The sequence below is a fragment of the Ambystoma mexicanum genome, chromosome 1p (assembly GCF_040938575.1).
Source record: "Ambystoma mexicanum isolate Mex_15411 chromosome 1p, UKY_AmexF1_1, whole genome shotgun sequence".
In the NCBI taxonomy this organism is placed as follows: Eukaryota; Metazoa; Chordata; class Amphibia; order Caudata; family Ambystomatidae; genus Ambystoma; species Ambystoma mexicanum.
Genome location: NC_090921.1, coordinates 730407341 through 730434301, shown reverse-complemented (window position 1 = coordinate 730434301; position 26961 = coordinate 730407341). Strand labels below are relative to the sequence as shown.

At 45.9% G+C, this 26961-nt stretch overlaps 1 protein-coding gene across 5 annotated transcripts in view; it reads left to right on the top strand.

Moving 5' to 3' along the window:
* ZBTB7B (zinc finger and BTB domain containing 7B) overlaps window positions 1-24819 on the top strand; it is a 290026-nt gene extending 265207 nt beyond the window's left edge. For all 5 annotated transcript variants that reach the window (XM_069650171.1, XM_069650170.1, XM_069650173.1 and 2 more), the window contains exon 4: window positions 21652-24819. In XM_069650171.1, coding sequence (XP_069506272.1) covers window positions 21652-22102 — 451 coding nt within the window. In that variant the 3' untranslated portion in view covers window positions 22103-24819. The remainder of the gene's footprint in view (window positions 1-21651) is intronic.
* Window positions 24820-26961: the final 2142 nt, after the last annotated feature.

The following is a 26961-nucleotide window of genomic DNA, read 5'->3' as shown; positions in this document are numbered from 1 at the left end:
TCATGTCTGCTGCACACTATGCCCATGTTACTCCATGTGTACCTTAGTATATTGGAAAAAACGTATAATACAGTGCTATTTGGATTAATGCACTACATACCTCATGATATTTATTCCAATGATCCTTGACACTTTTTTTATTAACATTACAATAAGAATCCCTTATACAGACTTTTCATGAAAAGTAAATGCATGTGCTGGGTGTTAGTCTTAGCAGTGCATGGTGGTGGCGCGAGTTATGGTTGCTTAGCTTACCATAACTGGCAAATTTCAGGGGGTTTTCAGTTTTACTTGGAACCATAACATCTCTTTAACAAAGTTTTTTCACTGAATATATATATATATGTATATGTATATATAATCTTATTACAAATCTTTCTCATTTCCAATTATACCTGATCCTCTAAAAATAGCATCTATAAGCATTTGTCTCCATGAGAACCAAAGAAAACTAAGGACAGGAAAAAGTTATGTCCACATACGGTATAAAATGTCATCCAACAAATCTCATTACTGCAACAATAGTGTATGGAATCCCTCCAATTATAAAGCTAGAGCAACATTCATTCATTGTCAGAGTTTCTAGGTTTGTTCAGGTATCAGCCAGAAATTTCGTTTTAAACAATGTCGGAGCACTACATTCTACCAGTAGGTGCTACAGATTCTGTAAGGTCTTCCTTTTTACAGAATCTACAGTGCGACTCCGATTTAGGAAGTTGTCTCTGTACACTTTATACCTCTAGTTTAATCGTAGTCTCAGAAATAGATCTCGCAATCGGGGGCAAGAAAATGTAACTAAATATTTCAGAATGGTGACTAATGGATCTCCTTTCATGGGTCAAATTCAATGAGACTATAAGGAGCCCGTTTTTCTTGTGTGGCAATCCAGTCCAGAGTTCGGATCTTATTTTTAACCTTGTCCGTGCATAGTATCTTAGGTAGACACTAGACTTTAGTGGTGTTTTTGGAGTGAGAGGTGAGAGTCCAGGGAGATGGCTAGCTAGCTCTTTTATTTGACCATGAATTTGGAGTTCCAGCTTCCCCACAGAAAACATGAACAATTCCATAGTTGTTGTAAGGGTGTCCCTGATTACGCTCATACCAGAATAAAAAACCTCTCTAGGGTAATAAGGCCAAAAGTCTATCTTGTGAGGATAACAAGTTTAATCTTACAAAAATGAGCATGGTAGCAAAGGACTCCGCTGCCTGAACGGTTTTCTCCTGTCCCTCGCTGGTACCCTTCTCCTACCATAATGGTCCAATGCAGGAGTTTATATACTATGGTCTTGCTGTAGTAGAGTCACTGGATATGGGCTATGGCTTTATCCCAATCCATGCTTCTTCCATTTAAGGGATGCTTCAAAGCCTTCCTTTCTTCATTGTCAGCGGTTTCTGCCAGAACATGCTGCTGTACATTTTGCTACCTTACATAGAAACACACTGCAGCTCAGTAGACTTTTACAAACCTTGAGGCCTAGCCCCAGGAAAACATAAACATTTTATAAACAATTTTCATTAATTCTATCCTTATTTCACTCCTCCTGCCAATGTTATCTGGGCCCTGTAATCTCATTCACAATTTATGTTCATAATCTGTCCCCTTCTGCATTTTGTCGTACGGAACATACAAATCCCATTTTTAGCCTGCATGGACTCTTGACAGACCATAGACAGCTGATGAGTCACTTTGTGTGCCAGTGCGAGCGAACACCGCAGAAGCCTGTAGTTCAATTTTAGCACAAGCCACATTCTTGGGAAGGAAGCAGAGTTTTGCATCTACGGTACTAGGATTTTTACAAATGCATAGGATCTGACATTACAAATGTATTCAGCTAATAGTTAATTGCACCTCATATTTAAACAATAACTGCCGCCTTCAGTGTCTGCCCATGTTCTTCTTCAGTACCTGCCCATGTCTATGTATGTGATTATAGCTGCATGAGATCCTTCCCGCTGCCCCTCCTTCCCCCTAATCCATTGTAGCGCCTAAAAGAAGTCTTGCCTAATTCTAAAGTGCTTGGGGGTGCGGGAGGACCCTGGTTCCTTCCCAACATTGTCCTCTCGCTTTTGCCAGACGATCGTTCCATGTCTACCCACGCCAAAAGCAAAATGTTTGGAAAATGTTGCATTCTGATTTTTTCCAACTATGCCATTGTTAATTACATTCATTTCTGTTTCGTCGCCGGTGACTTTTTGATTGTTTTTAGCTTGTGCTATTAGGTGGTGATGATGGTGCTTAAGTGCCAGCTCTAAGCCAAAACTATTGCATTGGAGAACAAGTAGGAGGGTTATGAAATGTGAGTAGGGACACACAGCATGTGGGTGTTTTTTGGTTATTTACCCACCCATTGCCTTCCCTTGGCCATTCTTATCCCTATGGCCATTCTCACCCACCAGCTGCCCATCCACACCCTAAACACATCTTCCTGGGATTTCTTTGAACACGCCATATCATTTTGTAACAACAGAATTTGGCCTGGAAGTGTTTTTCTAAGCTGTCTGCTGAGCGAATGGCTTAACTGTTGCTGTAAATGTCTACTGGTGCAATAAACATGTCTTAACCAAGTTTGCCATCAGCCACTTCATAAACCCAGCATTGCCAAAGCCAGTAAATAGGGCTTATTTATAGGTATTGGATATGGTTTTTGCAATCATTGCTGTCGTATGTCCAGCTAATCCCACCATTTTCCAGGTGTGGCAATTTTATGGCTAGGCCATCACATATCAATGCCTAGTTTTCTTTTGCAGTCTGTCCTTTTTTTCGGTCAGCAGAAAGCAAGTTGCACGCTATAATATTTAATTCGTTACTGCCATCTTGTGGTTACATTGCACTACGCTTTTTTTCTTAAACGTCCTCTGTAACATGGTACGTGAACAGAGGCTTCCTGTAGTTCACCAAACCACAGACATTTATTTTGCCAAAAAACGTTTCCCCACCAGGAACTATTATGTTTTTATTTATATTTGAGATTGTATAGCGCGACCCAGGCCCCAGTGGAATCTGAGCACTGTTCAATAGTTCTTTAATAACAGGAGATCTAGACGTTTGGATTTGAGGTGAAACATCGAGACAGCATGTATACAGACAATCAAGGAATGAGAAGGGGTGCAACAAAGGTAAATGAGATCAGAAGGCCATCATTTTTGTAGTACGCGGGAGCACATGATAAACATATAAAATGTCGGTGTTCAAAGAATGAAAAGTAACTAATGGAAGGGTGGTAGGCAGGAAGAAAGCACCCCACATCATACAGGAAGTCTACTGGAACAATTGGAGGGTAGCAAGAACTAGAGGTGTGTAGAGGTCAGGGCTCAAGTCGAGGGTACGCGCGTGGGGGACGGAGTCCCCCCACTTTATACAGAGGGTGGACTCAGTCCCCCCAGCTAAAAAATCGCAGTAGTCGGGTTTGTAGGCCGGACACTTAACCACTGCACAATGTAACCTGATGAAGAATAAACAACTAAAGTTGTAATGTCCCATTTCGTTACAGCAAGTCCCATGGAAAACATTTGTATTGGTTCTTGGAGTTTAAAACAGTCACACCTTTTAACGTTTTCAAAAACACTATTGGAAGAAAATATCCTCTCTTGGTTTTGTGTGTGTGTTATGAAAGGCAAATGCCATTCGTCCTGTGCAATTTGGGTGGTTATGCAAAACCAATTTAATGAAATGTGCATATTTGACCTTCATATAATTTCTGGCTACATCCCATTCGTTTGTTGATGAGTCCCCCCACTTACATTTTTAGGACTTGACCCCTGGTACAGGTGAGGGGGTGCAAGTGGCAACAAAAACATGGCAATGAGTTTTAGGGCCCCGTTGCAGCAGAGAACATGCTAACAGATGCTGTCTGGCAAATACTACCCATTTTAGCACCCGCCTTATTGCAGCCATGGGGGTATTTACCTCCTGTGGGAATAACTGGCAGTACATTTCAACATATTGCAAGGTGGTTTTTTCATCTTGAAGATCCACCTGTTTCTGGCTCCACTCTGTAAGTGGTGGTAAAAATGATAAAGTCTGCATAAGATCTTATTTAACACTGTATTTTTTTTTTTTAGCCATGACCAGAATACATCCATATAATGTCACCATTAAGCAGTTAGATGATCTCCCCCTCTCACTGAAAAACCATCGCTATTGCTTAGCAATCAATAAAGTATGATCAATTACAAGTTCATAGAGTTCTGTTTCATGTCCATAAGGGAAAGAGTGGGATGGAAGGACTGCGAGCTAATGCCAAGAGTGTCCAATGGAGGGGCGGGGGTCCATACAGCGGAGAATAATAAAGCAACACTATAGAGAGTAAATCATGGGTAACCGAGAAACGGGGGTTAAATGTGAGGTGGGAAATGGCGTCATCGTGAGCTGTGGGGCCGACTGGTGACCCCTCACCCCCCAGTGGGGGTGTGACTAAGAGCAGGTGACTTCTATCACACATTTATATTACAGCTCAAGGGGGCACGCGTGTGGGATTCTCGGCAGTCATTGCTTTCGGGCTCCAATTGCATTGGTTTCTGGTATGTTTGTTCCTGCATTGGAAAATTAGCTACACGTGTAGTACACTAATGGTACAGTGATACGAACTAAAAAACGCATATCTTGCAAAGCATCGCACCCCTTCCACATGACAAACTTGATGGCTTTGTTTCTACACATATACCGATACAGATTAATGTAGATCTGCTGCACTTCCAGTGTGTCCGTCATTCGTTTCCCTTGCATCATACCAATGCGATATTTGGGACTAGCAGCCTGGAGGACCACAGAGCATGTGTGTGTGCGCAGTCTAAACCAGACTGAATTTGAAACCCAGCTCCCTCCTCGCACTTCCTACTTCCTTTTGACACTCCTTCTGGCTCAGCCATAGATTGCATCAGCACATTCTCCCAGCGTGGGATATCTAGAAGTCTGCCCCGGCGCCCACAGTATAGTTTAACTCTTGCCGGACTGCTATGCTGACAACGTTGCACGTTGCTCCCAAACTGCAGCTGCAACAAGATAATATGCACTTTGAAACCTACGAATTTGCAAACTGTGCACCCAAAAAGCCTAGGCTGCTTGCCCGCTTTACCAATCTGTGATCCAGAGCAGGTCACTGTGCCCAATGGCTCCTATTTACTTTGGATGCCAACATGGGGATCATCTAGAAGCGATTCCTGTAAAATGTGCATTCCACTAAAGGCCTCGCTCATGCATGGCATAATCGGCTATGAAACGTGCACCATATGTAATAATGCATGATGTAATGATAGTTTATATAGGACACGTCACAGGCTGAATGCTCCTATAGCTTTACCATTGTTAATGACCTTGTCCCCTTGACTCTTTGTTCTTCCCCAACAGGAAAGTGAAATACACGATGCCCCGACATGTTTGGCAGGTGCGGGAGTTTACCTAGGGCATGGGTCTTGACTGTGTAAGGAGTCAATTAGCGCAATTACTTTTCTTTTCTTCCTTGCCCTAAGCCTAGGGTCTTCGTCTACTACACGGGCTTTGGCATGGGGGATTCTTTGCTAGACCTGACACGCATTTTCTTTAGTTTTTCTCCCTTCTCTTCCACGACCAAGGACAGGTGGGAGCTGCCTACTCCTCCTGCTACCTGCTGTGGGCCTTGGGAAAGCTTCCCCGGAGCTAACGCCTGCTAGCAGCTCTGGTTTCTTCTTCCCAGCCCCTCCAATGAGTAACTGCTTTTTCAGCTCACCCAGGATACAAACTTGTGTGTGACCTGCAGCTCGCACACAGATGACTGTGGCAGGTGCATTAACCAATTGAAGTAGCATACACATTGATATTCAATTAATCTATTCTCTGAAAAATCGATAGGTGCTCCATAAAACATTTATTTATGGAGAGAAAGTGAGTAAAATAAAAAGTGCCTCTTTCAAATGCCATTTGGGTGGCTACTTGGCACTAGAAAAGTGATGAATGCATGCCTTTGAATTAATTATAACCACTATCATTGTTGTTGGCAGCCTTCCAGGCTATCATTTGTTTTAGCCCACCGGCACCATTACAAAAGGGCACCAGATATAGGAAATCAGCTTTGGTCCTGCCATCAAAATGAATAGTCCAGTATTATGTTATTTATTTATAAAGCGCCTTAGCCACCAGGGCGTTACATATACACAACCGACCAAAAAACGGGATGGCACTAAGAGTTAAAAGTGACTAGGAAGGAGAGGGGGCTGAAAAGTCAGTGTCTTAAGCTGCTTCCTAAAAGCTGGCTATTTGGTTTCCAGTCTCAGCTTTATTGGTAAAGAGTTCCAGGCTTGGGTCGAGAATGTCGAAAGATCTGCCTAGACGCTTTGTACTTCTAGGTACAATCAGCATGACCGTATTGCTGGAACATAGTTGTCTGGATGGTATGTAGGGTTTGATTTTGGGCTTGAGATATGTTGGAGCGTTTCCGTGATTGCCATTCATGTATCAGGGTAAGTACTTTGTATTAACTGGTGGACTGTGTCCCCTCTGCATGGAAATACAAGCAACACCAGCAATGTTCCGGCCTTCTAGTGTAGAGTTGGACTGGACTGCTCTCATTGGTGGGAAGACCACAACTGATTTGCATAATGTGATATGGAAGGCTGCCCAGGGCAGTACAATTTGCTTATGGTTGATTCAAAACCTTCCATCATGTTTTACTTCTAGTTTGTCTCCCTAAGTAAGACTATGGGCCTAAACTAAGAGTTCTGCTCGCAGGTGCTGTTTTGCCCGCCAGGCGGACCGGCACCCGCGATCAGACCATGCTGGATGCACCTCTGGCCTACCCATTCCCATTGAGCCCTATGGGGCTCGAATGGAATGGGGAGCATTTTATACCGGTGCCCTGGAATGGGCAATTACCGGGTCCGGCAAGGCCGTAATGCCCCAGTAATTGTCCATTCCCGGGCACCGGTAAAATTCGCAAGTTCGGTGGCAGCCTGCCGGTTTTACCAGCAAGGCTACCGCCAAACTTGTAATGAGGTCCTATGTATGCAGCATGCTCCAACATGGGTCACTTGATTGCTACACCTACGCAATCAAGCTTCACCTCACTAATTCCCTAATTGGGTGCAACAAGGCTGAAACACGTCTGGCATTACTTACGTTCCTGTGCAGAAGGGATATGGCCCAGCAGTTCTGACTGGTCTTCTCCCCTTACGCAATTTAAATGCCTATTATTGTATGGTAGTGGCAGGACCTAGGCTGGTTTGGAAATGGCTGGCTGGCCACAGGCATAATTTATTATGATATGGATGGTGGCCCAGAGGAATTAAAGAGGTGCGGGAGGGTTAAATGTAACATGAGCACTATTACTTTTTTTTATTTTTGGTGGAAAATGGAGGGTCATTATATATCTGCTAGAGGCCTTTGGGGTCAATTCTCATGATATCACTTGTGAAAGTTTGTGCAATAAGGTTAGCTCTCAGCATCTTCCCAAAACACGAGGATTTGCTTGCTAGGTATTTCTGAGAGTTTTGATGAATGATGGTCTTATAGGCTAGGTACGCAGTCTTCCTTCTCCATGTGGGCCCAGCAGCGTTCTGCACATGCAGAATGTCACACTTAATGTGCCAACGTAAACTGGAAACATTGTAAGACGACTAATTGCCAAGAAGTCACAAAATGCCTGGCTCTAAATGTCCACCCTTTGCCGTAGGACTTCTGGACTGTCGTACAAACCCTTGTTGTCTTGCACATCGATGGGGGGAAAATGTCCTCCTGGTGGACCTTCGAGCTGCTTACTAGGTCCCCAAAAAGCACTGCACCACGCTTCAGCACGTCTTCTCAAGAGTATTCAGAAATTTGACTGAATCACCCCTAGGCAAACTAAATTGGCTTCCTCCCCAGGCCATGCTACTGTTCAAGACTGCATGCATCATCTACAAAGCAGTCACGAGTAGCACACCAGCATACCTGGTGGCTGAACTCCACATATCTCGTTGCGCATTTGCCTCATGCAGCAAACCGATCAACTGCCTCAAATCACAACAAAAAGAGTACTTGCAATCCATCATTTTGTCACACCCCCACTATATTGAACTTAATCCTAGTATCTGCTATGAATGCCTCCATATTTCCCCAATTTAAGAAATCTCTCAAAATCTGGCTTTTTCAACACCTGACCATGGATTAATCCTGTTGGACGCACAGACTGCAACTCAGAGTACTGCATTATTGTTAAGATGCCAGCCCAATTGCTGGCTTTCCACACCCTGTACCCTGTGCTCTCATGCTAAGTCCATGCTTGTAGATGAAACATGCAGTCTTGAACAGTATCCTGCCCTGGATATAGGATGCAAATGTAGTTTGCGTAGGACTGGGTTGATTCGGTCAAATTTCTGCACACCCATATTAAAACATTCTGCAGCATGGTCGACTACTTTTAGGGCAGACAAGTCAAAGGCTGGCAGCTTTATCAGCAGGGCATTTCCCCCATCGATGTGTGATACCCAAGGGCATGCACTATGGTCGGGAAGTCCTGCATTGGGATGAAGGATTTGATTTTTGTGAAGGGTTGAGTTTTGGAGCCTGGACGTTTGGCCCTTTTTGATTGTGTTTCTGGTTTATAGTGAAGCCTAAAGGTTTTGCTGAATCCGAGAGCTAGGGACCAAATCCTTGTAGGTGCAGATCATTGAGCCATTGTTGGACAATTTGTTTAACAGGGGGACTGATGAGGACAAATTCAGTCTGTTATCCTGTAGGCTGTTTGCTCTCATGTATAACTATCATCTTCGTGGGGGAGCGTGGCTACATGGCCGCGTGAGTGGACGTGTTCTTGGACGGCTCCCGCAGATCCGACATTGATCCTTGGATGTGAACATGCTTCACCTTTGCCACATGTGCCTGCCGCACACCTATGGATGCATGAACATCGGGGGCACGAATGAAGTGCAGTGAGGGCCCGATCCGTGGTGTGACGGGCGTGGAACGGATGCTGGAAGATTTGGAGAGCCCGAGTCTCAGGGCTGAAGAAAATGGCGGACGGCGAACAAAGGGCCATATAAACTGACCGCTGCGTCGCAGGGAAAGGTGGCAGGCGAGGCGCAGCGGAGACCGAGCCCGCCGTGTCCTGGCGGGACAGGTGGAGCCCGGCGTGTGTGCCAGCAAAGGAGGACCTTTGCGAATGGGATGAGACCCTGCCAAGTCAGGATGTTGGCGACTGGGCCCACGGAGCGTGGAGGTGCAGTGTGAGATTGCGGGCGGCACTGTATACAGCCCACTCCAGGAGCAATACAGGCAGTTTAAGGACGCCCCTGACAAGGCCCGCTTGGGCCCTAACACTAATATGGTGGGGCTTGCCCGCACTTCTCTGCCACAACACGATGACCAATAAACCTTTGACAACAAAGGGCAAGCAACCCACGCTCGATGAATACGCCAGAACATCGCCGGGTACAGAAGGAGCCAGGAGCAAAGACAAAACCCCTGTGGGGGGTACCGCCACTATGGGCACGAACCAGGAGATTCTTGCTGCGATTGCCGATCTGAAAGTGGCCTGGGAGGCCAAACTGGGACTGGCTATGACCGAATTGAAAGCAGCACTAGAGCTTAAAGTCGGGGCGGTGCAGGAGGAGGTGAATCTTGTCTGGCAAGATGTCGGGTCACTGGCGGAACCCACAGGGAACCTAGAAAAAGAGGTGGCCCCGCACACAGTGGACTGTGCAACCCACAAATCGGAACTTCACGCCCTAGTGCAACGTGTGGGGAACCTGGAAAGTAGGGAGGAGGAGGCAGGACGCGCCCGAAGAAATAATATCCGTATTGTTGGATTGCCGGAAGGAGCTGAGGGACCCAACCCCACAGAGTACTTGAATCTATGCTGATGCAGGAGATAACCCGGGGTGTGTTGTCCCAGGGGTTTGCTGTGGAAACGGCGCATAGGGCCCTGACGAGGAGACCGCTGCCGGGGAACCCCCTAGGCCAGTGATAGCCAAGATCCTGAATTACCGGGATCGCAAACGAATTCTTGAACACTTTCGGAAAGGCGGAACAATACAAAAGGGGTCGGCAAACATAACTGCATACCCGGATTACACCTTGTAGGTGCAGCGCAGATGCATGAACTTTGGGACTGTGAAAAGAAGATTGCGTGAAGCGGGCCACGGGTATATGCTGATCTACCCGGCAAAACTGAAGGTGTTCCATAAGAACAGAACCTTGTTTTTTTAAACCCCGGAGGACGCTATGGGGTGCCTGGACATGCAGAGCTGCCCCCAAGAATCAGGTATCCAGACAGGAGTGTCACAGCCTAAGACAATGGGACTTGAATATAGTATAAGACCGTCTTTGGGCGGGTGTTGCTAGGGCCATACAAGTATGCATGATCCGTTGGCACCGAGAAACCTTGATAATAGAGTGGGAGCCTGCCCTCATACCCCCACAACGAGAAGTTTAGTTAGGCCACCGGTAGTCCGGTGACACCCTGCCGGGTTCCTTTCCTCGGCATTCTGAGGCAGGACCAAACGCGGGGGAGCCTGAGATCCAGGGATGGAGCTGGGCACTTGTTGAGGGAGGGAAGGGGTTGTGTGCAGTGGTTTAAAGTTGGGAAAAGGGGGAGGGGGAGTTTGTTGGAAGTGGGAAGGGAGCAAGCCAAATTTTGTGTCATATCAGGCGGGAGGGGAAACTGGGAGGGCAAGCAGGATTCTTAATAAATGGCGTCGGGTAGCCTTAAGAGTGGTCACCTGGAATGTGACGTGCCTTAATAGCTATCTGAAGTGTAACAAAGTAATGATGTACCTAAGAAGAAGGATGAGGATTGACATAGCACTACTACAGGAAACCCACCTTACTAGGGAGAAACTGGAGGTGGTCAAGAGAAAGGGGAAAGGGAGCACCACGGGAGCTACATACTCGGCTTATGGAAGGGGAGTTATCATATGGGTGGCACCGCATGTACCATTTCAACTGATTCAGTCTACGGGGGATCCGGAAGGCAGAATGATAGTAGAGTGGGGAATGCTGGAAAACCGGGAAGTGAGCATTATAAACTTATACGCCCTTAACCAAGTTACAGCGGCCTATTTTAGGACTTTATACGGCAAAATTAGCCCCCTATTGGGTGGCACAATCCTATGGGGGGGACTTTAACTGTACATTCAATCCTAAAGTGGACAGGTCAGACGGTAAACTAAACAAACCCACCCCGGCCGCAAAGGCGTTACAGGCCCTGCTGAGAGATTTTGGACTCGTAGACGTCTGAAGGCAGCTGCACCCGGCGGACAGGCAGTACTCGCACTACGCGGCACCACATGACCTGCACATAAGGATGGAATATGTGTTTGCTGCTGCTGAGTTAGTAAGGGAAATGGTGGGCGTGGAATATAAGGCCAGAGTGCTTTCGAATCACTCCCCCTTAGTCCTGGAGTGGCGACACCAACCCCCTAAAGCGCGAATCCCGACGTGGAAGCTCAGAGCTGAGGCCCTGCAGGACTCTGGATTCTGGGAGGACCTGAGGGAGGCCCAATCACAGAGTACTTCAATTTTAATACCGGAAGCGTCCAATCTGTGGGAACCGTATGGGAGGCATTCAAAGTTGTGGTGCGGGGCATAGCCATATCAAAATCCAGAGGGCTTCAAGGGGGGAGGGTATAGAACGGGAGCTGCAAGAAACAGAGAGGGAGTTGGAAGACATAATGCATAAGGGGGGCACCTCTCGGGAGGATGGGGCAAGGATGAGACTGCTACAACAAACCAGCAGTGAGCACTGGGATAGATTATACAAGTTGAGCTATAAGAAGTATGTCGAAAGGCAGCATGCGGGGGGAGACAGCCTGGTAGATTTCTGGCCTGGTTATATAAAATCGAAACATCATAACCAGTGATCAGGGAAATTAGGGGGTGCGGAGGCCAGATCTGGGATACCCAAGAGGGAGTAAACGAAGAGTTCCTTAGATACTATAAACGCCTTTATGAGGACACAGGTGAAGTAAGGGACCAAGAGATCCATGACACACTAGAAGACATAGGCTTGCCCACTCTAGACGATCAGGAACGGGCAGACCTGGACGCCCCAATCACCTCAGAAGAACTAGATACAGTGATCCAGCACCTGCCCACATTCAAAGCTCCGGGGTCAGACGGGCTCCCCAGCGAATTCTACAAAACATACAATCAAGAGCTACTCCCCCCGCTGCTGGCCATGCTTAATGAGGCATTTGAGCGCGCTAGGCTGCCAGAGTCCCTACGGGAGGCGGTGATCATCCCGCTCTTAAAACCAGGTAAGCCAAGCACAGACTGTGGGTCATATAGACGCCTATCGATGCTTAATCGGGACAGCAAAATCCTCACGGCAGTGCTGGCAAACGGGCTTGAGCGAGTCATCGGCAGCCTGATACACCCCGACCAAACAGGCTACGTCCCTGGTAGGAATATAACTGATAATCATAGGAGACTTCACCATATTATTGACCACGCAGAGAAGGACCCTGGCGAATTGGCAATCGTCTCGCTGGAAGCGGTCATGGCCTTTGACTCAGTGAGATGGCCTTGGTTGCTAGCGACTCTGAGAGATTATGGAATGGGGCCAGGGTACCTAAGGTGGGTTAAAATGTTATATAGTTCTCCAATCGCAAGGGTCAAAACGGGCGCTTCCATCTCAGATAAATGGCAACTCAGCAGGGGCACTAGACATGGCTGCCCTTTTCGCCTAATATATCCTAGTGTTGGAACCATTGGCAGTATGCCTCAGACAACAATATGGGGAGATAGGGATCCACACTGCGGGAGGCTTGCATCTCGTATCATTGTATGCCGATGACATACTTTTATATCTGCACTTCCCAGAGGAGAACCTACAATATGTCCTGGAGGTGATGGAACGATACGCTACCCTCTCGGGCATAGCAGTGAACCCCAAGAAATCCAACATGTTCCCCCTGGGGAGATAGACGTGCCCTACCGAGGAGCCTACCGCTATTGCCAATACCGTGGCAAACTGAGACGTTCCGATACCTGGGCATTGGCATATACCACACGATAGGAGAAGAACACAAACACAACACGGAAAAGGCAGTTGCAGGCATTAAAAACAGCATGGGTTTTTGGTCCAGACTACCCCTGGCTATGATGGGGAGAGCGGCTCTGATGAAGATGGTAGTCATGCCCAGACTGTTACTTTTTTTGTAAACATCCCGTATGTGATCCCCAAGCGCTTCTTTGCCAGGCTCCACAGCCTGTGCAGGGGTTTTATATGGCATAACTCCATGAACAGGGTGGCCCTCTAGAAATTACAAAACTCGTGTGATAGGGGTGGTATAAACCTGCCAAATTTTGACTTGTATTACTTGGCCGGACAGCTGCAAAATGTGGCCAGGTGGTTGTCTGAAGAAGAAACGGCTGAAACCAGGCTGTTATGTAAGGATCCTGCTCCCTACTTCCTTAGAGAGACACTGTGGTTACCTAAAACAAAGGTATTGGGAATGGCGAGGCTGCTGGCGCTTGGCTGGGAGGTGTGGCATAGAGCATGGCAGACTGTGGGATACCCAGCTCCGTTCTCCATGCAGGTGCCGTCAGTGGCGCGATGTGGAGAGGACTCCCAAATGATAAAAGGGGTCCGCAGATGCTGGGAACCGATGGGCCTGGCTACCCTTCGAAATATATGGCAGGAGGGGGAGGCATTGGACTTTCAGAGGCTAATAGAAGACACCGGGGTGCATAAGGGCCAACATATCACCTATTCTAGAATCATTAAACGAGTGCGAGAAAGGTGGCCTGCGGCAGTGCTTGCGGAACAACCTGATGCTACCATCGAGACGATGTATGACATCTTGGAGGGTGGGCATGAAATATCCCGCATATATGAGCTACTGGGGACCAGAGTGGGGAAGGAGTTGCTCCAACTGAGGCGAGATTGGGAAGAAGAGGTGGGTGAACCCATGTCGGATGGGCAATGGGATAGAGCCCAAAGGTATCATAAGAAGGTGTCCCGAAATGCGAGGCTCCAGCAGATTCAATTATATGTCACTCATAGAGCATATTTGACCCCCAGTAAAATTGCCAGATTTGGTGGCCCGTTTACACAGAAATGCCCTAGATGTGTGGAGGAGGAAGCTAGGATGCTACACATGTTTTGGGCTTGCCCGGAGGTGGAAAGGTATTGGACAGAACTGAAGGTACGCTTGGCAGGAAAAGGGATTATGCTGGAGGTGGAGTCAGCTTGGGCATGTATGCTTGGGGGCTTTCCCAGACCACGTAACCGGAGGCACATTAGTAAGATGAAGGACCTGGCCTACATCCTGGCCAAACAGAGAATTGCAATGTGCTGGAAAGCAGCCAATAGACCTAGAATAGAGGTGTGGTGGGCTGACCTCATGAAGTGGGCAGAGGCAGAAACGGCTGCCTGGTACGAAGTGGTCAGCAGGGGGGGGTAGAGGAGGAGGTGGGACCCCTAATAGCATGGAGACAATTGGTGGCCTCAATGGTGGGCCACTCCCAGGCTGACCATAGGTATGATGAGACTGAAGAGATATTGGCAGCTGACATGCCTGAAGATGAACAGGCTGATGACATGGACACAGGGGCTCAAGTTAAATGGGTGGGAGGGGGGAGGACAGAAGAGTGTATTCTGTAATGTAACATTGTGAAACTTAAACACGGAAGTCCTAATTGTTTGTAATGTTTGGAGTGTTATAAAATAATAAAAATCTTTAAAAAAAAAAAATCATCTCCGTATTGGTGATTGGCTATATCAGGATCTTTGAGGAGTGTGTGTGTGCGCCCACCGGCTCCATGTAAAGGTTAAACCGGATCGGTGAGAGGATGGAGCCTTGTGGAACTCTGCAGAAGACTGGGATTATGTTAGAAATCAGCATGTTCATCTGGACAGCCTGGTGCCTGCCTGAGGGATAGGAGGTTAACCAATTTAGGACAGTGCCAGAGAATCCCATCCTGTCCGCGATCAATGGTATCAAATGCAGCCGAGAGGTCAAGGAGGATGAGGAGGCACAAGTCGCCCTTATCTATGATTAGGAGGGCCTCCTCCACCACCTGTAGTGTAGCCATCTCGATGCTACACTTGGGACAGAACACAAACTGATAGCTGTTCGATTATGGCGAGTAGTTGTGTAGTGACAACTTTTTCAAAGATTTTGTCAATAGACAGGAGGTTCGTAATGGGTCAGTAGTTGGCCCGGTCATCCGGGTTCAGGGTCGGTTCTTTCACAAGAGATTTACTTCTGTTAGAGGCTGTGGTGATGGTGGTGGAGTAGTAGGCAGCTTTGGCCTCGGTAATCAGAATACTGCAGTTGGTGCAGAGAGATTTGAGGTTGGTCAAGATCTCTAGGGTTACGTTTTTTGCGCCACCATTTCTCCAGGGGTCTGATTGAGCATTGTTGGATGTGAACTCTGGCTGTACCAAGAGGCAGGTTGTTGGATCTCAATGTTGATGATGTTAGTCATCATCATTGAAGACAGATTTCCTGGCTGAAGGTACTGTGCTGCGTCTGGCGCAAGATAAAGGGTATGTTTTCCTTTTTAAAAAAAAAACAATTTTTAACAAAAAGAAAAACATTAGCACCTGTGTCTATCTACACGGGTCCTAATGGCGATATGCCCCTCGGTGGCTGAGCCTGCGCTCAAGCCCTTAACTTGAGCGGCGGGCAGTAACCTAAAGCGTTGGCCCCCCACCTCTGGTCATATCGCCTCAGTAGTGCACATACCACCACAGGAAGAAACTGCTATTATTACTTCTTGATTGGAAGTAAAATGTATCTCTTTATGTGTATGAATAACTAGGTGCAAAGGAACACTTATTACAAAAACATTTTCAGTTTATTCACTTATAAAATACTCACATTGGGAATTGGGCTTACATTTGTACTCCCTAAAAAAATCATTTTACTCCCAAATTTAAAAAATAGGGCATACAATAAAAATCTCATCTGGAGCACTGCTGGGAAGGTTTTGAATGAGCGACACCAAGTATGGGGGCGTTTAGCCTAAACCTTGTGAGCCATGAGTAATCAATAGCGGGATGGTGGCATCAGCCCTACAGATAAGGGGTGTATCAGCCACTTTTACCCCCTAAAATTGGTAAATACTCCTAAATAAAAATAAGCAGTAAAAATACTCCAAGAAAAAATAGGAAACGGATATGTAGGAACTTGTGCCCCTGCTTACACACACACACACACACACACACACACACACACACGCAACTGATGTTTGGACCAGTAGTGCACGTAGTACCACAAAAATAAACTACTATTATAACTGCCTGATCAGAAGAAGTAAACATGTATCTTTTAATATGCATGAATAACTAGGTTCAAAGAAATATATATTACAAAAACATTTCTAGTTTCCAGCTGGGATTTTGACTTACATTTTTACTCCCTAAAAAAAAAATCATTTACTCCCAACATTAAAAAATAGGTAGTAAAATACTCCAACTTTCAAATCTTATCTGGAGCACTGAATGGCGTCAGCAGACCAGTCCAGTTGGATAGGGCTTGCACAGGTGATGATGCAGGATGATGTAAAGACTAAGGGGCAGATTCTGAGGTGCGTGGAAATGTAAGAGTATTCCTATGCTAAGGAGGAACACTTTACAAACACCATATTCTGATGAAGGAAGAATATGGTGCAGGGACATGAAAGCTTTGACTTTTGCATGTGCCTGATGTATGGCTTGACAAGAGCCCCAACAATGCAGGGCAGCCACATAGAGGGGATTGTCCTCCCAGCAGCACTGGTTTTGCACATAAAAAAGGATAAACATACAGTACCTTTTGAGGTGCCGTTAAACTCCACTGCACACTTTTTCCCTTTATGAAAAATACACTGCAGCACCACTTTCCTAGTTTAATGAAAGTTTATGAAAACTTTCTTAAATTAGAAAAGTGGCATTCTATTAAGAAATGCTTGAATGCCACTGGAGCACATGTTTCCGCCACAGCGTGTGATTTTAGCAGCTTTTGCTGCTGGAAAGCACATCTTCCCTCCAATATTTCCACCCACCTCAGAATGATGGTGCTGGAAACTGAAGGGGAGAATGTCGTATTTTCCACAAACCTTTTATCACAAGCTCAGAATCAAGACCTCAGTCCAGGGTGTTGCCTTTATTATGCGTGGGGGAGAGCACAATTTGCTTAAGGTCCATGGATCCGGTCAGTGACCGTGAAAAAAGGCTGCTTCAAGTGTGGTTGTCGGGATGAGACTCTGGGATATTAAAATCTCAGAGAAAGACATTATTAGTTTATACTAATTTGACAGAGAAGAGTACGATTTAGATATAGGCAATGCAAGAGTCTCTCCTGTGAGGTGGTCTATAGATGAGGTGGAAGGTAATGGATTCCTTGTGAGATGAAGGGAAATGGCAGGCAAGTGATTTGAATGACCTTTTTGTGGGAGCGGTGATGACAAAGCATGGCCAATCACTCCTATGGAGGATTGCCACTCCGCCTCCTGCCCTTCGGGCTGGTCATCATGTTAGATGCAGTAGCCTAGAGTTAGGAGGATATCAAAAACATGGGGGAAGGATGGGGTAAACCATGGTTCGGTGAAGGTTATTGTAAAAGCTGAGGTCCGTGATCTGTGCGGCATGGGAGACAGCTGAGCGATCATTGGTCAGCTTGAGGGGGCATGTGCATGTTGTCCAGTGTTGGATGATGGCAAGGGGCGCTATTGATGAGGTTTGCTACGGTAGCTTGCTGGGGCTGCACAGGGCGCTTGGTCATTCCAACCCTAGCGAGGGTGGGGATAGGTTGTGGAGGGAGAAGACACATGGGTATGTCTTTTGGTAAGTAGTAGTAGTAGCAGCGACTACTTTGTAGGTGAAATCCAGGATAGCAGGTCTGGCCCTTGGCCTCATCAGGCCCAAACAGACATAAACAAGTGAGCTCCTTGTCTTAGTCAGTCATTTCTTGATGACACCAGTGACGAGGACGCCTAAGTAGTACAGGTTAAATAGGTGGTGGGAGGAGCAACTGAGAGGCAGGACCTTGTCACATGACCAGCAGCCTCCCCAATGCATTCTACCTGGAGATGAGCTGGAATTCCTTAAGTAGTTGTCTGGATGGTGTGAAAACTGGTGGTGGGCGGAGCAACTGAGTGACGGCCCATGGTCATCTGACCAGCAGCCGCCTTAATGCAGTCTGCTACTTAGTAGTTTGCAACACAGCAGTAATCTGCATGCGAAATAGCATAACGTAATGGCTGACATTCAAAAGCTTGTACTGCCAACAAACCACTGCCCACTTATCTGCCATAACTGCACTGGTGGGAAACCCTAGTGATAAAATGTCTTACAGATACGCTTGTAAGATGCATTTTGCAGTTCTATTTTTTGTTGTTGTGCGCATGTCCTTTTGCAGTCTTGTACAGTTTCTTTACATTGTACAGGCAGAACTAAAAGTACAAGAATGCAACATGAGGTGAGCCTCTTAGCCAGGACTGGCTGATTAATTCACACTTTCTATAGAACAACTTGCAATTGTGATGGACTGCTGTTTGAGTTATTCTACTTTTAAGATATATATACACAACCCAGAAGGTTGTGTGTTATTGTCATCTGCTGTTGGTCATTGTTTGACACTGGCTTGTCGCTGTGTTGCTGCCTGTGATGTGATCGTCATAAAAAGATGCGCGCGTTTTTGTGGATTTCACATGCAAACATGAACTGTTTCGTTTTCCAAAATTTAAAACGGAGGTTTACTTTGTGATTCGATTAACTTAGAAGAAAGCAAACATTGAAAAGGCTACCGAGGGCTTTGAAATGCATATGTGGGATCATACTGATTATGAGCAAGTACTAATACTTACCAAAGGCTGTGACCTGTTGGAGACAAAGGGCCTCTCCCCTACTTCATTCATCAATCCTTGAGGGGTCTGCTTTGGTCATTTTCAGTGAGATACGCCACAGGAGCAGGTTTGGGACATCTTTCCATGGCTCTTTCTGAGGCTCGTTTATCATACTTTTTTTCAAGTTTTGGGAGGGCTCGAGCCCCCCAACCCTGAGACCGCCCCTACTTTATCAGCAGAGACATTTGCTATTTATTCACCTGAGAACTCTTATAAATTGCCACTATGTGTTACTGTGCACCAGTGTATGTCTTCTCCCTCCAGGGCTATAGCCAAAGTTGTACAGTGACCGGCCACTTGGGGGTCACTGCTGCAACAGTATCTTTTTGCTTCCCGAGGACATATGTAGATCCGTACTAATGACTGTCTGCCTCCCCCTTCAGAAGGTCTGCTAACCCTCTAGTCGTATTGGCCACTACCAAAACCTATTCTCTGCTCCCTTTCCAAGTGGAGAATGCGTCTGAACAAAAACGCACCAGTTTAGCCTGCAGCACATACTTCCATACTTAAAATAAAGCCCCTCAGGTCTAGGTTGCTAATTAAATGCAAACTTGTGGTCTCTTTTTGTTTCTTTCGTAGGTCATTCAGGGGCAGTGGAGGAGTCTTAATTTCTACTTTTTGAAAAAGCATGTTCCTAGCTGTGGATGGGTCTCAGTAAATACGAGTGTTGCCAATTAGGAAGCATGTATCCTAATTGGAGGAGGGCTAGTAGTAGTTAAGGGATCTGCTTCATAGATGGGGAGGGGGGCGGGTTGTTCTGCAGTTGCAGTGATTGTTCCTTAGTTGCAGTGATTGTTCCTTAGTTTGGAGTCATTGTCCCAGGTTGTGTGAGATGGGGTGCCTTATTTGTTTTTGGATGTTCACCTCCCGGGTGTGGTGTCAGAATTTTCATTGAACTGTCATCCTCTTAGTCAGGGGGCCTGGCTCCTTGGTAATTTCCTTTCTTAGTGGGAGTCTCTGGTCCCAAATTGGGTCATGTGAGGGAGGAGGCATTCCAATTCTTGGTAAGGGGGAGCTTGGTTCTCCGTTTCCTAGCCAGATTGAATATGTTTACTAGTCTGTTTCTAGAACATAGGAGGGATATCTCGTCCTTCATCTGGGGGACTGTTTCTTAACTTTGGAATAGGTGTTGGGCAGGGGTCTTCTTCTTAGTTTGAGTTTCTTCCTTGTTGTGCATCTACCCACTGTTGTGATGTATTTTTACTTGATGGAGTGTTATTGGCCTGATTGCTGTGTCTGTTCTGTCGTTTGTTATTAGACTTTTATACTGTGCACATCACCACCATACTGGTCTTAAAGTGTTGCACCCTGGTAGAGGCAAATTGTGTCTCCTCCGAGGGTGGCAGCCAGACCATAGTCTGTGGGATGAATCGGAACCCGAGTAAAGGAGAGTGGGAAAAGGGAAGAATGAGAAATGTTCGGTGGGTGAGACAAAAATGGACAAACGTAACTCCCAACTCCTAGGTCAATTATTAAGACTGAATGTTGAGTGATGGCGATCGTTGGAATAAATGCATGATTTTAGTCTTTTCACAGAATAAAATGTAATTTAAAAAAATCCCATATTGGACAGCAGAATTTGCACGGAGGCGATTAGTAGTGTGGTGTTGGTATTATGTTAAGTCGTGTTGTGAATTGGTGATGGCCTTGATATGTTCTCAAGAGTGTTTGAGGGTTGTGAGGGTACTACCCAGATAATATTGGATTCCCTCTGGTTCTTGCAAAGCTGAGCTGGCTGACAGAAGTGTCTGAGCTAGGAACCGAATGTGTGTGGAATGAGTGATGGGCCTTGGATGGAGAAGAGCATACACGTGTTCCCTTCTATGCTATGATTTGGTAATTAAGCCACTATAATACAGTCTGATAGAATTAAATTGGAGGCAAGGTTGTAAAATAATATATGCCATGCTTGCTTGGTCGAAGGAGACGTCATTAAGGACAATATTCTGCACGCAGATGCTGTCTGGCTCCTTAGGAACAGGCTATGAGGCCTTCCTCCATTGCCTAGGTGTGTCCAAGAGATGCGCCAGGGAACAGGAGAGCACACACTCTTCTACTTATTCCATAGTCCACGAATGGCCCGGAACAGATTTGTTCTATAGATAGGAAAGCTGGGAGGAGCTATGGGCACTCGTATGAGGGTGGGTTTTGACCTGTGACTCTTCTATGGGAAAAATACCCTATATTGGGCTACCTGGAAGTTCTTGAGACCTGCAGGGAGCTTTATGGGGATAATGGTGTCGGGAAAAGGTTGGAATCTTCATGGCCTGAGGCTGGGCTCTTTGGGGAGTTGATATGCATGATCCAGCCTTGTGAACCCTTCTCGGTCTGGACAGAAGTTACCTTGCCTTGTTAATAGAGGGTAGCAAGCAGGGTCCTTTTTAGGTTCAAAGGGCTTTAGTCTGCTTAGCAGCTTATAGTTGCAGGTATACATTGGGCGCTGTGGCTAACATGCATTATGTAATTATTTGTCTGCAAGATGCTACCTGTTACCTGTGAACTGCTTCACTGCCCATGTCGACCTTGTACAAAGTGACACAGTATTACAAATGCAACATGACGTAAAACATGACATAATGTAGCAGGACCAAACATGAATTTGTATAACATGGTAGTTTAACAGAACCGCCACTATGTCCAAAAATTGAAGCATGGGGCTGGTGGTGGATCAAATGTGAAAATAGATCAAACTAAAATTGAGCAAAACGCCAGTGGAAGGCTAAATGTATGGATATCTAATTTCTAAGTAGGTTGTCTGTTGTATAGCTGGGGTTCTCTTCCCCCATGCTGGAGTGCTTGTTGCCATCAAAGTTCCACGTTTTTTAGTGTTGTCACATAACCATTTCCACTCCCTTTTCTTTTTACAGAAACGACAAGTTGAAGATCCACATGCGCAAGCACACTGGTGAACGACCCTACTGCTGCGGGCACTGCAGTGCCCGCTTCCTGCACAGCTATGACCTGAAGAACCATATGCATCTGCACACAGGCGACCGACCCTTTGAGTGCTCCTTGTGCCACAAGGCTTTTGCCAAGGAGGACCACTTGCAGCGCCACTTGAAGGGGCAGAACTGTCTGGAGGTGCGCACCCGTCGGCGTCGTAAAGAGGAGCCTACTGAGGTCCGCCGCCAGCCCACTGCGGGCCTAGACCTATCCAATGGCCGAATAGAGGACTTCAGGATGTCCATGGTGCGCTACTGGGGACTTCCCCGGCCTGATTCAGCTGAAGGGAGTCCAGAAGGAGCAGTTCCAACTGAACCTCCAGACTCCATCCTGGCGCGACCGGAGAATGGTGGACTGGTGGGTGTTGCTCCTTAATCTTTGCTCTCTTCATGTTACCACTAGACTGGTACCACCTCCACAAAGCATCTTCAAGGATTCCTCAGGGACTGGTCAGAAGATGTATGGTCTTTTTGCTCTAAAGCCATGCGAGTTATAAGTGCACTATTAACTTAAGACTGGTCCTGCACTTGGAGCCAATACAGCTTCCACTGGATGCCTAAGAGTGGTGAAGGGGATGATAGGTGTATGGTGCCCTCACCATTTAAGACATGGTAGACATTGCACCCAGTTGTTGCTTTTGGACTCCTCTTGTTTTAGACTTTGATGCAGTGCCGGTCCACATTCCCAACCTCAGGCTAACTTGTGGAACTTTGACAGTGGCTGGCTCAAGATTGCTGCAGACTGTTTTCACCAGGGATGGAAAAAGTATATTTGCCATCTCGCCTTAATGTTCTCTCTAGGTAGCTGTGTATTGGGACAAATAGGGGACCAGTGTCCTCTTTGGTTTATTATTGAGATGGAGAGATGTAGTGTGTGTGTGTGTGGGGGGGAGGGGGGGGGGAATAGGGCAGGTGAAATTGGTGCTCCTGGTTTCAGGGTTTATTTTATGGACCAATCACTCCTAATCAATGTGAGCGGCACAGCAGAGATGAATGCAAATAAGTGGGTGGGATGGGGGAGGATTAGTGGGTTAGAAGTACTGTGGCATCATTAGGGTAGGTACAGCAGAAATCCTGCACAGTTCTAAAAGAATCGCCAGGTTTGCTGCTTCTTTGTAAATTAATTCTTCAAAGCTTCTTAGGAAAATCTGAACATATTTTTATTGAATATTAAAAAATTAATAATATATTCCCTACATGTATACAGATAAAGATGACTATACATACATATATTTATATAAATATATATATGCAGAAGTTTTATGTATGTGTCTGTGTGTATAGATACACAAGCCCACACAAATATATGATAAATGTTGGTGGCAGGAAGAGAAGCAATAATGTTTTTTACTCTTGTCTTCGGTAATGCGGGTTTACACGAGGCACTAACACTTGGCAAGGGGTCAGCTCCTTTGTAGCGAAGAGTTAGTATGTGCCAATTCAAGGGTTCTAGCTGCTCCTTCCTGCAATGGTTGGACTGCAGATTAGGGAGGGGGCATTGAAACTGGGTAGATTCCTTTCCCCAATCCCATGGGGAAAAAGCTGTGATATGGGTGCCCTGTTTCTGCCCACTTGACTAGAAATGAGTTTCCGCACAGGCTCCTGGCTGAGGAGATCTTGCCGGCGGCGAGCAGCCCTGCAAGCTCATGTTGGAGAAGCACCTGTAAGCTAAATCAATGGCCTCAAGTGCTCAGTGCAGCATTGAACCTGCACAATGGACCACTATGTGGAGGAGCGCAAGCGCCTCTGTGCCCCGCCTCTTTATTATGATTGTTGCTCCCTTTCCTCTCATGCTTTTCAGGTGCAAAGATGTCCTGTGTACCAGATCATGTGTACTTCATTTCCTTTCTCTGTGTCCTTAATCTCCCATTTACCTCCAACTCCACATGACTTGCCCAATACCAGGCATCACCCAGGCCTCTGGAGGGTGACTTGGACAATAAGTACTCAAATCAGTGTTGTGTATACTAGTCCTCTCTCACTCCCATTCCCCCTTACCAAAATGACCCTCTTCCCTGCAGATGCATGTTGGGTCTCGTTGGTGAAGTCTGGAGGGATTGCCTCTTTCAGGTCTCCTGAATGCCAAGGCTGCAGTGATTTTCATCTCTCAGCCAAGTTGCTCTGCCCAGTTATGACCCGTCTGAATGATGTCTCTTCTGGGAGAGGCTGTGTCTGACTGCCCTAGGTTTTGCAGCCTTACAGAGGCTGACTCGCCTAACATTAGACTTTCTCTTTCCAAGACTTAGCAGCCGTCAGAGGTTGGCTCATCTATGTGACTGCCTTTGCCCCTCTTACTGGTCTCTAAGGAGCACGGCTAATTTGTGCTCAACTGTGTCCCAGCCCTATCACACTTTCGAGGACGGGTAAGTCTAACATGACACTGACTATGTCCAAGCATTATAGACCTTTCTGTGATCAGTTGGTGCTTGCTTGTGACTGGCCTGCTTAGTCCTACAGGCATTTAGAAGGCAGATGGGCCTGGCATGTAATTGACCTCAAAGGAGCTCCCCTAACCTTTCAGATGCACTAACATTTACTAATTCTCCAATAGGCCAGTCTACCCCCAAGTTGAAGACCTTTTCCCATAAGAAACATTCCTGTCCTAGGACACTCCTTTCCTGTAGCAGTTATTCCGCAGGTTTTAGCGCTTCTGAGAGCACTCTCGCATAAACATTTTGTCTGGAATAAATCATCATTGCAGTTGAAGTGTCTCAGGGAGACATCCTGAAAGATGTTGGGGATACTGAGGTGGACAGCCCTCAATCCGTCCACTACACCTCCCCTATTTCATGAAGTGTTGCTTGGGTCACAGGAAAGCACCTTGATTCATCACGTTTACATTCACTATTGTTTTATAAGGCCCTGAGGCACAGTGTCGCAGGCCAGCACCCCTACTTGATAAGGGGTCTCATTTAGACCCGCTGCCACCTAGAAAACCTGTTTATTATATATTATATATTATTATAATATATGGCATCGATTGGCCTATTGTGAATCCCAGTAAACTATTCTGTGTACAAATATTGGATGAAGAATTTACCTTTAAATTTGACCCAAAATGCAGAAATAAACGCATTAATTTATATGGTATAATTGTCCTTTCTTGAGTACACACTTGACGGTTTGCATGCATACACATTTGATCCAATTGGATAGGTTTTATTTTTCTGAGCGATCTTAAGGTGTGTTAGTGACATTTTCAGCTGTTGTATGAAACTTTGTCAAGCTGCCACTGGACTCCCCTATTACCTGGCTGATGTCACAAGAGACCGGACATACACCCCCGCTTAGGGAGAGAAAAGATGTGCAACTGTGTGTCTTGTTGGACTTTTCCTCGTATCTTTTAAGATGGGTCTACACTCAAAATAAGGCAAACCCGTCCAAAGACTTATTATATCAACACAGGTATTTTTTTTATTTCTCAAGGAAGAGAACCTTTACATGTGTATAATACCATAGATTATTCCCAGCTGCAGGTCAGAATGCAGACAGCTGTATTTATTTATCTAAATTATTTATGCAGGTAATCCGTTGTTTCCAAAACTATTCTGTTAGGGGGTCGTTTAGATGAGCAACCTGGAGCTTGCTCTCAGCAGGGGTTAATACAGAGGCCAAGAAAATAAGGGGGAGTGCCTCTCACCAGCACATCAAAGTTACATTTTTTAGGACCATATTTCTAGAAATTCTACAACGATAACAATAAACTGCATGTTCAACTGTCTGATGTAGACACATTTGTAATACTTTAAAATTGTTGAGAAACTTTGGGAATGGTTGACCTGGTGCTCTGATGACCCCCAGTGCCTGTAAAGGGGAACCTAGTTTGATCCAATAGCTTAAAAATACCATCACTCGCAAGATCTAGGCAGATACTGTCAACCATTGATATGCACCTTGAAACATTTGTGTATAGGCACGTTATAAATGCCATATCATATCATGCAAATGCTTCCCACACATGAAAGTCAAGAGTTGTAGGCTTAAGTGACAAGAGTGAAGGCAATTAATTCCCTAGACTGGCTCAGGCCTTCCAATAACATTGCTATGCTAGATAGACTAAAGTGCCCATGGAGATGACTCCGATCAGTCAGTGGAGAAGATCCTGCTGGAAACATGACTAAGTCAAATTCCAGGGTGAACATGAAAAGCAGTCAATAGGGTAGGGAAATGGATTGGCCTCTGAGGGAATTTGATCTCTAGACAATTGGGAATGTTTTGTGTTTTGGATGACATTTTCTCTGAGTGATAATGATTAGACGAACCTGATTTTCAAGTTGGCCAAGTAGGAGTGGGAGGGTTGGTCATCCACAGGGAAGTTTGTGGTGTGGTTGCTGTTCCAGTTAAGGCCGGAGATGCCAGTTAGGGCCCCTGAAAGAGATTTGCTTCAAATACTAGAGTGCAGCCATGGTCGAGTAGAAGAAACACAAAGGCTGCTGGAAACGACTTGGATGACAGCAGAGGAGCAGCAGTGAATTCTAATACATGGGAGCGTGATGAGTGACCTTTGCTTTCCCCCATCTTTACACATACAAAGTGTCATTTAATACTAGCCTTAAGGCTAGTTTGAAAGTTGTGCCCTAGCCTTGCCCCAGTCCCTTTTTATATTTTTTAAATCATTTTTGTTAGTGTTTTGCAATGAAAATGAGGTCATGCAATTCCATCTAATAGAGGTCTGATTACATATCACTCTGAGCAACTCCTGGAACATTTCTACCTCATCATCACTCCTAAATCTATTCAAATAAAAATATAAAATATATATATAGACATGCCACATATGAAGGTGAAGACTGACACAGCTCTACACGAAAGGAGAGGGGGAGACCAGACTATCGGAAAACTACAGGGGGATAACAAGGCACTTAATGCTAGACAAGACAATTCACCTGCTTGGATTCTATGTGTGTAGCTATATGAACACCAGCCGGAGGCCATAATATTTCACACCATCGCCAGACCTTTCAAACATTCTCTCTTCATACTTACCAGCCTCAGTATATCTTCCACCCTCTATTCCATGCTCTGTTTGTAATGGGTCTTCCCCAGGTCTGTTATTTAGCCAACAGTGTTCTTGAGAGCCACTGCCAAGTTCTTTCTCTCCTTTATTGGTGCCTCCGTCTACTGCAGGATCCACCATCGCAGGCGTGCACAAGGTCTCTTTTCCCAATACCGAGCCAACACGATCTAGTATTTCCTGCCAAGAACTTTCTATCCTAGACCAACTTTAGAACATGC